Here is a 12,860-nt window from a genome sequence, read left to right as displayed (position 1 = left end):
TGAGGTGTTATATTCATCAATCTGTTGTTTCTCCTGTGTGTCAAAGAATAACATTTTCCCTTTGTTCAGAATTTATGTGGAAATGATTATATAACCAGTGATCATAAAATTAAGAAGAAACTGGAATTAACTTGTAGTGAAGTAGGGAACACTGCTTTTCTAATGAAGGTAAACTGTATATTTTGAAATAAGAATGTCTGTCTTGCATCTATTTGTTCAACATAGATTTGCTTTGGACAAGGTGCTAATGAGCACTCCAGTTAGCTTTTTTTTTTTTTTTTTTTTTTTTTTGAGATGGAGTCTCACTGTTGCCCAGGCTGGAGATCAGTGGTGTGCAATCTTGGCTCACTGCAACCTCCGCCTCCCGGGTTCAAGCCATTCTCCTGCCTCAGCCTCCCAAGTAGCTGAGACTACAGGCATGCACCACCATGCCTGGCTAATTTTTGTATCTTTAGTAGAGACAGGGTTTCATGTTGACCAGGCTGGTATTGAACTCCTGACCTCAAGTTATCCACCCGCCACAGCCTCCCAAAGTGTTGGGATCACAGGCATGAGCCACTGCACCCAGCCCCAGTTAGCTTTGAAAAGAGAAACACTGTGCCTTTCTTATTCCAGTCTTTATTGCCTAACTCTGGCTGTCTTGAGTTACATGACTTTTAGTTACAAGAGAAAGCATGTGTAACACATGACTGTTTTTGTTTTTGTTTTTTTGAGATGGAGTCTTGCTCTGTCGCCCAGGCTGGAGTGCAGTGGCACCTGCATGATCTCGGCTCACTGCAAGCTCCGCCTCCCGGGTTCACGCCGTTCTCCTGCCTCAGCCTCCCGAGTAGCTGGGACTACAGGCACCTGCCGCCACACCTGGCTAATTTTTTGTATTTTTAGTAGAGACGGGGTTTCACCGTGTTAGTCAGGATGGTCTTGATCTCCTGACCTCGTGATCCGCCCGCCTCAGCCTCCCAAAGTGTTGGGATGACAGGCGTGAGCCACTGCCCCCGGCCAACACATGACTGTTTTAGAACATAGCACTATATACATAACTCATTGCATTTTATCGAATGATAATTTGGAATTAAAAAAATATAAAGGGCAGCATATTTTAAATAGTGATAAACTACAATCATTATATTTACTCAGAATAAGCAAGGCAGGTACATTGTCTTATTTAAGAAATTCTTGTTCATGAGAAAAACATACAAAAAGCAGAGGACCACTAGTAGAAGTGATAATGAATTTTAATATAGTATTATAAATAATAATGCAGTATTGTATTGAAAAGAAATGTAGAAACTCAGTAAAATATGAAGAACATTTTAGTGCATTTAAAAAAATTACTTCATACTAATTTAAATGACCATAGATATAAATAGGTACATTTGTTAGCAATTAAGCCTTCTAAAAGCATGAGAATGCTGTATCAACAAATCTAATTTTAAAATACACTTTCTGGGCTGTCAGGTAGCCATTCTTTTCCACAGACTTACCTTTCTAAGTTTTTAGGGTTTTCTGGTCATTGTCAATTTCTGGGTACAGATCTTAGGTTGTCTCTAGTTCATTATAGTTTTAATCTGGGGCTGATAAATGTGTAATACAAAAATTATACAGGAGGGAAAAAAGCGTGGAATTGTTATGTTTTAAAAAGTGAAGAATCAGCATAATTGTGTTTTTTTTTCTTTTTTTTTTTTTGAGACGGAGTCTCGCTCTGTCGCCCAGGCTGGAGTGCAGTGGCGTGATCTTGGCTCACTGCAAGCTCCACCTCCCGGGTTCACACCATTCTCCTGCCTCAGCCTCCTGAGTAGCTGGGATTACAGGTGCCCGCCACCACGCCCGGCTAATTTTTTGTATTTTTAGTAGAGACAGGGTTTCAGCGTGTTAGCCAGGATGGTCGTGATCTCCTGACCTCGTGATCCGCCCGCCTCGGCCTCCCAAAGTGCTGGGATTACAGGTGTGAGCCACTGTGCCCAACCATAATTGTGTTTTTATGATGTGAGTCCAAAGATTATTTATCTTTATATTCAGTGTGTGAGTGAGAATTAATTTAAGAACAAAGAGCTTCTTGGACATCATCACAAAACTTCCCTGTTAACTAATTTTTATGAGAATAATTCATCTTTTCACGTCGCCCCTGCCCCCGACAACACACTTTAAAGCTACTGTGGTATACCACAATTAAAACTTTTTGTAAAAGAACTTAAAGAGAAGAGCCTGGATTAATTTTTAATTTTTTTTTTTTTTTGAAATCTAGTTGCTGTGTGAATATATTGTTAAGGCAGCTCATAGCCCTCAGCAGTCGTTACTTAGAACTGAGAACCCTAGTTCAGTTGTAAGCTAATCCTTTCCTCTGAGGGCAATACAGCATCACCAGACAAGCACACAAAACTCTCATTGCGCTGAATGACATGTATTTTGTCCTTTTTTTCTCCCTCCCTTCCCACTTCTTTCTGTTCTTTTTCTCCCTCCCTTCCCCCTCTTTCCCTTCTTTTCCTCCCTTCCTTTCTTCCTTCTTTCCTTTTTTACTTCCTTCCTCTTTATTTCCCCTTTTATCTCTTCTATCTTTTCCTCTTTTATCTCTTCTATCTTTTCCTCTTTTATCTCTTCTATCTTTTCCTCTTTTATCTCTTCTATCTTTTCCTCTTTTATCTCTTCCATCTTTTCCTTTTATTTCTTCCATCTTTCCTTCCTCTCCTCTTCCTTTTTCCCTTTTGTATTTCAGGAAGTTTATTCGAAAAAATCTCCTGTTTCTTTGGATGATAGTGACATTGAAGCTCGCCTTAATAGTTGGAATCTTGGGGTAAAAAAAAGTATTTGCTTTATGTATATATAGATGTGTCAAAATCATATTGTATGTGGATAATATCTGAACTAATTTGATTTTATTCAGTGGACGTTGGATGTTAGACATATGTTACTGTGTGGCCTTGAGAAGGGCTTAAGTATAGGAAATAAATAACATTCTGAACAAACATAAAATAGTCCCTGTCCCCAACAAGCTAACTTTCTTATGTGTGAAATAAGAGATATACACATAAAATAGTTAAATAATAATAAATAATAATTAAAGATAGTGTATGGTAGAATACCAAGATGAGTTATGTGAGTCACCCGAGGTGGAGGGGAGGGAAGGGAGAACTTGAAGCAACACAGCCATTTGGGTTAAAAACACTCAAGGGGACCCCATGGATGAGCAGCTCTTACGGAAAACAGTTTATAGAGGCTGAGGGTCATGAAAGTATTTGGAGAGGTAGAGAGGTGGGAATTGGAGGCAGAAATAGGCACGAAGAAAGATGTAGTGGGGTAAGTGAGCTGTCGTGATTGGGTGTTTGGAATTTATGTATGGAATCTGTGGGCACTGTGTCAGGCTGCGTTGCATTGGAGCTTTGAAGGCTAAATTGAGAAGTTTAGCTTTTAAATTTTAGGCAACATTGAGCCCTGCATTTTTTTTTTCTCATTTCACTTTACATAAATGCTAACTGTTTAAATGCTTTGAGGAAACAACAAAAAGTGCTTAGAATGATTTTAGAATATGTTTTATTATAAAAATAATTTGTAATTTGAAAAATATAGAAAATCAGAGGAATAAAAATCAACAGAGACCTGTGTTAACATTTTGTTATATAACATATCTTTTTCTCCCTTTTTTCTGTGTGTTTTTATAAGATTCAACAAAATTTATTATAAATGCTATCTTATATGCAATTTAACATTTTATATGAATTTATAAGAATTCTATATAAATGACTGTGAATGGTAGCATTTATTTTTCTTTCGGATGGATATTCCATAAACTTTTTAAGTGTTCTGCTATTTTTGGACATCTGAATTGCTCCCAGTTTGTTTAACACAAGTAATTTTGCAGTAAAATTCCTTATAAGAATCTTTTTATACATATTTGATTGCTTTCTTAGCTTACATTACATCTTTGGTACATTGTCTTCCAGAAGGTTCATACCAATTTCAACCAGCAGTATCAGTTGTCCATTTTCTTCAACCAGCAGTATATCAGTTGTCCATTTTCCACCTATTCACTGACATTAGGGATTGTAATTTCAAAAAACTTAAAAACTTCCTACTAATAATGGTCTTTAATGAAAGCAGTGCTTTAGGGAAATTGACTTGGTGGGATTATGAAAGTTCTATTGGATATGAGTAGAAATGGAGACAAGGTCTTGATTATCTTTTAGGTCTTTTTTTTTCTTATTCTTTTTCTTTCTGTCTTTTTTTTTTTTTTTTTTTTTGAGACAGAATCTTGCTGTGTCGCACAGGCTGGAGTGCAGTGGTGCTATTGTGGCTCACTGCAACCTCTGCCTCCTGGGTTCAAGCAATCCTCCTGCCTCAGCCTCCCAAGTAGCTGGGATTACAGGTGCGTGCCACCATGCCTGGCTAATTTTTGTATTTTTAGTAGAGACGGGGGTTTCACCATGTTGGTCAGGCTGGTCTCGAACTCTGGACCCTCAGGTGATCCGCCCACCTTGGCCTCCCAGAGTGCTGGGATTACAAGTGTGGGCCACCGCACCTGGCCGTTTTAGGTCTTTATAGTGGACTCCATGTTAGTGTGATTGCTGGGAGGAGGGAAAGGTAAAAAGGAAAAACTTTTTGAGAGAAGAAAATGTGCTAAGTGACTGATTGAAAGGCTGAACTGAAGGGCACCTAAAGGCTTGGTTCTGAGAAACGGAAATGTTGGCCTTTTGTCAGTTAATTGACTGTCAGATGAGGGCGGATCCATTTTAAAGGTTTTAATTTAAATAGTGGAGTTTGAAAACTGGTAAGGTTAAATGGGATAGTTCAAGGCCTAGAGCTTCCTGAGAGTCAAGAGCTGGAGGTATATGTTGGAGTCACGCTGTTTGAGGAGGCAGCTGCGCCCGGAGACTAGAACAGCTCTAATCTTTGGAGAGCTCAGAGAGTCAGGAGGTCTGGGTGGAGAGCAGAGTAAGGGAGGATGTCTGGTTCATGGAATGGGCACAGTTAGAAGGTTGGGAAATGGATAGGAAATTAAAGTAATGTGGGCCTCCTATTAATTTTGGGAGTTTTCTAGAGAAGGAGAGAAGTAGAATTGATGAGAGGAGGATAATAAATCAAAAGAAAAACATTTTCATGTTTTAAGGTGCAGGGGAAGTTGCCATTGGAGGGAAGTCCTGTTACCAGTGTGGGAGAAGAGCACAGGAAATCCTTCAGAAAGACAAATTCCTTTTGCCAGAGAGCAACATCAAAGTGGAAAAGAAAAATCTGGAGCTATCCTTGTAAACTCACCTTTGCCCTTAGCCACTTGAAACATGATATACATTACTTAGCACATAGAGTACTTTCCACGGTTGTTTAACTGTTCTGAGAATTAAATCTTTCCTTGGTATAATAAAATTAAAATAAAACATTTAAGATATTGTGAGGTAATACTTTAAAAGTAGGTCTGTCTAGGGTTTTGTTTCACATTTTTATTGTTCAAAGAATACACTAACAGTGTAAAATATAAGTCTTGCATTTTTATATATTTATACCATATAGGCATTAATCAGGCTGAGCAATATCTCTTTAAATAGAATAATTTAAGTATTCAATTTATTAGAAAGCTTAGATTTTGCTTTGATTTTAGTTTTGTATGAGAATGTGTGACTGGCTTGTTTTCTTTCTTCCTCTGAGTGATCCATTAGTAGCCAGAGTTAATTTTTGTGCTCTGGACTACGGATACATTTTTTATATTACTGATATTACTGTCAACACCTTCATTCTGATGCCTTAGATGTTGTAGAATTTGAATTTTCTAGCTTTTGTTAAAAAATCAAATTTTTCCCAAATATATTCTTTATTTTCCCAGAAATCAAATTCCCAAATGTATTCTTTATTTTCCCAGGAGTATGTTAGTATTTTTTCTAGGAATACATAATTCAAATAGAGATTTATTTATTAAAAACTAGCAATGATATTTTTCTCTTGTATTTTTTCTTAATATTTAACCTTTTCAACATTTAGTTTTTGTGACGCTTTCTTGCTTTCTCAATATATTTTTTACCTATTTCGTGTCTGACTCTCTAAGTCACAAGCTGAATGTTTGTGCTGTGGGTATTCGCTATTTGTAAGTTCATTTGAGTGCTTGCATGGATGGAGGCTTTGGAACATTCTCCCTTTAGTGACTCGTGGATCATTGTGAAACACTGTATGTGTACCCATTTGAAAAAAAACTTTAAAAATTATGTCTTATTTGGTTTTTCAAGTTTTAGATTCTATTTATTTTGCGATTAATGTAATATCTTAAGATCTATGTCAGGAATATTGGAAGTTTTTGATGTTGACTAGGAATTATTTGTAGCTTCCTTTGTAAAGTGCTACAGTTTTAAGGTAGTAGGAAAAAGTCATAAGTATGTTCATTCTGGTTTCTAGAATGTGCTTGTGAATTTTCTTTGATAAGTGAGGCATATAATATTAACATTCAATGAAAATCACAATCATGAAACAAGTTAAACATCCTGTTTCTCTTTGAATTTAAATCCCTTTATCTACCTTATAGGTATAGAAATGGATGGGAAAAATTAGCTTGCTGACACAATTGAAATCTTCCATTGAATGAAGCTTTTAAATTTAGCACTAAAAATCATGGTCATTACTGACTGATGGTTTAAAAGAAAAATGGCCATACATAGAAAGACCAACTTTTATCCTAAGAAAATTATGTTATTCTTACTCTTGTGTGGTAATTGAATTGATAATATTTTCTTTGCAATTCTAATTACACAGAGATTTGTAGTCTCTTGTCTTATTTTTTCCTTTTTCTCCTTTCTCTTCTCTTTTTTTTCTCTTCTTTTTTTTCTTTTCTTTTCCTCTTCTTCATGGGTCTTTATTGTAATTTTACTTAAGGTTACAGAGAAGGGAAATATGTTGTGTTCATTAATGGGGTACTTTGTGGTATGATTAGTTGGGACAATTCTCATTAAGTAAGCATCTAATTTCAGCTGTCTTATCTAGTTTTATTTTAGGCAATTTCATGGTTTTTTTTTCATGTAGGTTAGAAACCTGCCCATTTTCTTATTTTTTCTTTTTTTTAGAGACAGGGTCTTGCTCTGTCACCAAGGCTAAAGTGCAGTGGCATGATCATAGAGCTCACTGCAGCCTTGAACTCATGGGTTCAAGTGATCGTCTTGCCTCAGCCTCTTGAGTAGCTGGTGGTGCACACCACCATGCCTGACTCCTGTCCATTTCATACTATGCAATGGTCTGGGAGAGAAACTGAGCTGAAAATTCTGATATTTTAGGCTTCTCATTTGGCTGTAGTTTTCCACAAATGAGTGAAAGTGTCAGATTTTGAGACTAGGACAAAGTTACCCGAATGAAGAAGAGTTATGAGAGTGGTTTACATAAAAAATTAATACTTTGATAAGACAAATTCTCTTTGTCTTTCTCTAGAGTTTAAAACTTTGATAAGACAAATTCTCTTTGTCTTTCTCTAGAGTTTAAAAATACCTGGAAGTATCTACTCAAAATGGTAACTGATAATTCCACATGGTAAAATATCAGCACTTATTTTCTTAACATTTTAAGTGTTTTTTTAAATAGTAAATATTTATTATTCATAAAAAACAAACAAAGCCGTAACAGTATTTATAGCATTTTCCCCAAAGCTTGCTTTTGGGGAGTGTAACTATATTCAGAGTTTTATTTGAGAAGTTGACATTTATTTCTTTTAAAAGTGAATGTAAACTTCTGGCCATGAGTAAATCTATTACAGCCAGGTTCTCCCACAACCAAGAATTCTGGACAAAATACAAAAAGCAAACCAATTGGGGACTCTGAAAAGTCAATAATAACAGGCCGATTGAGAGGGAAGTTGGAATATGAAGAATCACTGATATAGTGGCAGGAAGTTTCCTGGTTTTCTGTTTGTGTTTTTTTTCTTCCTTAACTCCCAGCATTGACTCCAGGGTGGGCCAAATTGAGGGATTGTGTAGCAGGCATGGATGGCAGAAACTTACAGAGCAGCCCATCTTTTTGGCCAGAGAAGTGGGAGAATGGAAGAATGTGAGGGGATATTTTTTTTCTTTCTTGGCCCTGCCTCTAGACCAGCCCCAGTGGAAAAACTATGCTATTGTGGTATAAGGGCAGCAGTTAGCACCCATCTGTTTGGCTGGATCAACAGATAAAAGAAACCTCTCTTCATGCAAAGAATATGGGAGGAACATTTTATATACTTTTTTTTTCCCATGTATTTTCGCTTGCTATTATACTTTCCTCTGAGAGTATGCCTAGTCACCTGGAACTGTACAATAGTGCAATGAGGTTCCTTCAGAGTTTGGCCAGTGGGACTGGAAAAGAAGCTCTCAGAGCCAGAGAGTATGCAGGGAAATCCAGGAATGGAAAGAGTGGGAGAAGGGGATTGGTAGTCTGTGTATGAACCATACAAGTTCCAGTCTCTCTCCAAGGTGGACAAGTGTGGAACATAGCCCCCAAATCATAGCCTCATAGAAGTCTTAGAGAACTGAACTGTCATGTAAACTATTGCCCTAGTCCCAGACCACCCCTTGACTGGTACGTGTGAGAGGCAGACTCAAATGACATAGTAAAGACTTCAAACTTGAAACTGACACCAGAGCTACTGTCCGTAGGAGAGATGGAATTCGCAGACTGATCTGAATGCAGTTGACTGTCCACTGAGACAAATGAACAAGCATCGCCATTTTTCAGAACCTCACAATATAATTATAATGATTAAGATAATAATTTTTCAGATCATAGAGAATTAAACTAGAGATTGGTAACAAATTATTTGGGAAATCCACAAATATTTAGAAATTAAACAACACACTTCTAAATAATCCAGGGGTAAAAGAAAAAATCTCAAGGGAAATGAGAAAATATTTTAAAATGACAACACAACATATCAAAATGTGTGGGATGTAGCCCAAGTAGGTTTCATTGGGAAATTTACAGCATGAAATACTTATTTTAGAAAAGAAGAGGGGGGTTCTATTTCTAGAATGGTAGCATGAGGAGCTCCACAGATGTGCTCCCTAGCAAAACAAGCATAATTGCTAATTGGTAATTAAATCTGGAAATTGTCCTAAAGGCATAGAGCAAATGAAGACATTTATTCAAGAAAATCAACTACAGCTTGGTAAGAACAGCAAGAGTTTTTGGCACTTCAACTATGACTCGCTTTCACTTTCCCCCTGTTCCTTCTCCAGCTCAGCTTCACAGAAATTCCATTCCCAGTGGGTGTGGCAAAGAAGATGAAGTTTCTCTCCCCTGAGCTCCCAATCAAGGGATACAGTATCATATTGGGAGGGGCATGCTGCCAGCATTTCTTATCCCTTTGAAGTCTAAGTGGAGGTGGCTAAATTCCTGGTGAGTGCAGCTTAGTGGTTGGGGGAAAGGGCTCTTTTCCTCCACTCAGCCAAGACTGATAGGGCAGAAGCTCTACCCCAGACACAGTAGGTCAAGAATACTGTGGCCTTCATTGTCTTTACCTCGACTTGTTCATAGGATAGAGATTTCACTCCAAGAGATGCAAGCCAGGAACAAGAAAGCTACTCCCTCTGCACAGTGCCCAGTGTAGTAGCTCATAGATTTTTGCACAGGGGGAGAGGCAGTCTGAAGACCAGTGAGATCAGAAGCTCTCCTCAAAGAAATGGACTAATGGAAACAGTGTTGGGAAGTTCAAACCTAAGGATGCTGTAGAAAACAATGGAGATTTTTAAAGAGGAGACTGGTAGTTCCTACTAATTAACAGCAGTAAGCTAAACCACAGGCTAGTACATTCACCAGAGAGAACCAGGGACAGAGACAGCTAAGAAGAGTCCTCCTGGGGTCAGAACAATCCTCAGAGACTACCTCAGCATCTACCCCTGCCTGAATTTAATTGGATCAGCCTATGGAGCAATTTATGACCCAGGGTGTTGTTGAAAATAATAGAACAAACAGCCAGCAATTAGTAGACATAATAGCTGGGTGTCATATCAAATTAGATATAGAGTTCAACAAAAAGATAAGGAAAAAAAACAGAGGAGCCCTGCTAAATCCACTGTCATCACAGGTGACTGTATGCATGCCCAAGGCTGCATACACTGAGGGGTGATTCCAAAGTCTTCACCCTGTGGGAGAAATATACTTTATGAAATAGTCTAGCCAAGCCACTAATCAAATAAACAAATGAAAACAACTAAAATTTCTCATGGAGAGGGGAATCAGTGTCCAAAGTTGCTACATTGTATTACCTAAAATGTCCAATTTTCAAGAAAAAAAATTATAAGACATGCAAAGAAACAGGAAAGTATGGCCCTTATACAGAGAAAAATTATGCAACAGAAATGGCCTGTGAAACCAGATTTAACAAACAAAGACTTCAAAATAGCCATTATAAATGTGTTCAAAGAACTAAAGGAAACGATGTTTAAAGAAGTAAAGAAAGCTGTGATGGGCCAGGCGCAGTGGCTCATGCCTGTAATCCCAGCACTTTGGGAGGCTGAGGTGGGCGGATCACGAGGTCAAGAGATCAAGACCATCCTGGCTAGCATAGTGAAACCCCATCTCTACTAAAAATACAAAAAATTAGTTGGGCATGGTGGTGCACACCTGTAGTCCCAGCTACTTGGGAAGCTGCGGCAGGAGGATCACTTGAACCTGGGAAGTGGAGGTTGCAGAGAGCCGAGATCGCACCATTGCACTCCAGCCTGGGCGACAGAGCGAGATTCCGTCTGAAAAAAACAAAAACAAGAGCAAAAAACAGAAAGTTGTGATGACCATATCACATCAAATACAGAATATCATAAAGAGATTTAAATTATGAAAAAGAACCAGAGCTGGGCACACTGGCATGCACCTATAGTTCCAGCTCCTCAGGAGGCGTAGCCACTGTACTCCAGCCTGGGCAACATAGTGAGACCCCCATCTCTAAAAACAAAAAGCAAAAAAAAAAAGCAGATGGAAATTATAGTGTTAAACCGTATAACCGAAGTGAAAAATTCACCATAGGGGCTCAGCAATAGATTTGAACTGGCAGAAGATTCAGTGAACTGGAAGATAGATTGATAGAGATTATGCAGGCCAAAGAAGAGAGTGAAAAAAGAATGCAGAAAAATGAACATTGCCTCACGGAAATGTGGAATACCATAAGTGCACCAACATATGTGTAATGCGGGTACCAGAACAAGAGGAGACAAAGGAGCAGAAAATACGTTTGAAGAACGATTGGCTGCAAAATTTCTAGTTTGATGAGAAACATCAATTTGCGCATCCAAAAAGCTCAATGCACTTCAAATTTAAATACAAAGAGTCACACTTAGCCACAGTACTAAAATTGCTGAGAAACAAAGAGAAATCTTTTTTTTTTTTTTGAGACGAAGTGTCGCTCATGTTGCCCAGGCTAGAGTGCAATGGCACGATCTCAGCTTACCGCAACTTCTGCCTCCCAGGTTCAAGCGATTCTCCTGCCTCAGCCTCCCAAGTAGCTGGGATTACAGGCATGTGCCACCATGCCTGACTAACTTTTTGTATTTTTAGTAGAGACGGGGTTTCTCCATGTTGGTCAGACTGGTCTCGAACTCCCAACCTCAGGCGATCCGCCCGCCTCGGCCTCCCAAAGTGCTGGGATTACAGGCATGAGCCACCGCACCCGGCCAACAAAGAGAAAATCTTGAAAGCACCAAGAGAGAAAAGAAAGTTCTAAATTATGAATCTAAAACCCCATCTAAAGAAACTAGCGAAAGAACAAGTTAAACCCAAAGTAAGCAGATGAAGGAAATAATAAAGATTAAAGTAGAAATCAATGAAATTGAACACAAGCAATAATGAAAATCAGTGAAACCAAAAGCTGGATTTTTAAGTGATGAATGGAATCAATGAACTTTTAGCCAGACTGACAAAGAATGAAAAGAATAGATTTGCTAATATCAAGAATGAAAGAGAAGATATGATTACAGATACTATAGATACTCAAAGTATAATAAGAGATTACTGCAAGCAACTCTATGGGCATACATTTGACAATGTAGGTGAAAGGGAAAAAGTCCTTGAGCAACACAAACTACCAAAAATTCACTTAAGATGAAATAGATAACCTGCATAATCCTATAGCTATTAAATAAATATAATTTATATTTTAAAACCTCCCAACAGGCTGGGCGCAGTGGCTCACACCTATAATCCTAGCACTTTGGGAGGCCAAGGTGGGCTGATGACCTGAGGCCAGGAGTTCGAGACCAGCCTGGCCAACATGGTAAAACCTCGTCTCTACTAAAAATACAAAAATTAGCTGGGTGTGGTGGCATGTGCCTGTAGTCCTAGCTACATGGGAGGCCGAAGCAGGAGAATTGCTTGAACCCAGGAGGTGGAGGTTGCAGTGAGCTGAGATCATGCCACTGCACTCCAGCCTGGGCGATGGAGTGAGACTCCATCTCAAAAACAAAAACCTCCCAACAAAGAAAATTTCAGGCCTGCATGGTTTCACTGACAAATTTAATTAAACAATTAAGGGAGAAATAATACCAATTCTATACCATCTCCACCAGAAGAGGGAACACTTTCCAATTTGTGTTGTGAGGCCAGTTTCATCTTAGGGAGATATTCACATATCTGGCAAATACCTTTATCCAGAATATATAAAGATTCTTAAACCTCAACAATAAGAAAACAACCTAATTAAAAGATGGGACAAAAGATGCTATGATGAGATACCACTACACACCTATTATAATGGTGAACACAAACAAAGACCTGACAATACAAAATGCTGGTGAGGATGAGGAGCAACTGGAACCCTCCCCTCTTGCTGCAAAATATTACTTGGAAAACAGTTGGCACTTAAAAAAAATTAAAACACATTTATCACATGACCCACCAATCTCACTCCTAAGTATTTACTCAAGTGTGATGAAAGTCTGTGT

General features: G+C 38.3%; 1 protein-coding gene across 28 annotated transcripts in view; it reads left to right on the top strand.

The window, feature by feature from the left end:
• CEP112 (centrosomal protein 112) overlaps positions 1-12,860 on the top strand; it is a 555,600-nt gene that overhangs the window by 59,837 nt on the left and 482,903 nt on the right. For 24 of the 28 annotated variants that reach the window (XR_010153365.1, XM_054670600.2, XM_024350558.3 and 21 more), the window contains exon 6: positions 2,711-2,788. The exons of the other annotated variants lie outside the window; for them this stretch is intronic. Coding sequence is in view for 23 of the 24 variants with exons in the window: in XM_054670600.2 (XP_054526575.1) it covers positions 2,711-2,788 (78 nt within the window). In the remaining variant the exon portion in view is untranslated. The remainder of the gene's footprint in view (positions 1-2,710; positions 2,789-12,860) is intronic. 28 annotated transcript variants of the gene reach the window in all.

The sequence above is a fragment of the Pan troglodytes genome, chromosome 19, assembly GCF_028858775.2.
Source record: "Pan troglodytes isolate AG18354 chromosome 19, NHGRI_mPanTro3-v2.0_pri, whole genome shotgun sequence".
Lineage (NCBI taxonomy): Eukaryota > Metazoa > Chordata > Mammalia > Primates > Hominidae > Pan > Pan troglodytes.
Note: the sequence above shows the minus strand (reverse complement) of the source record. Positions and strands in the feature narration are given on the sequence as shown.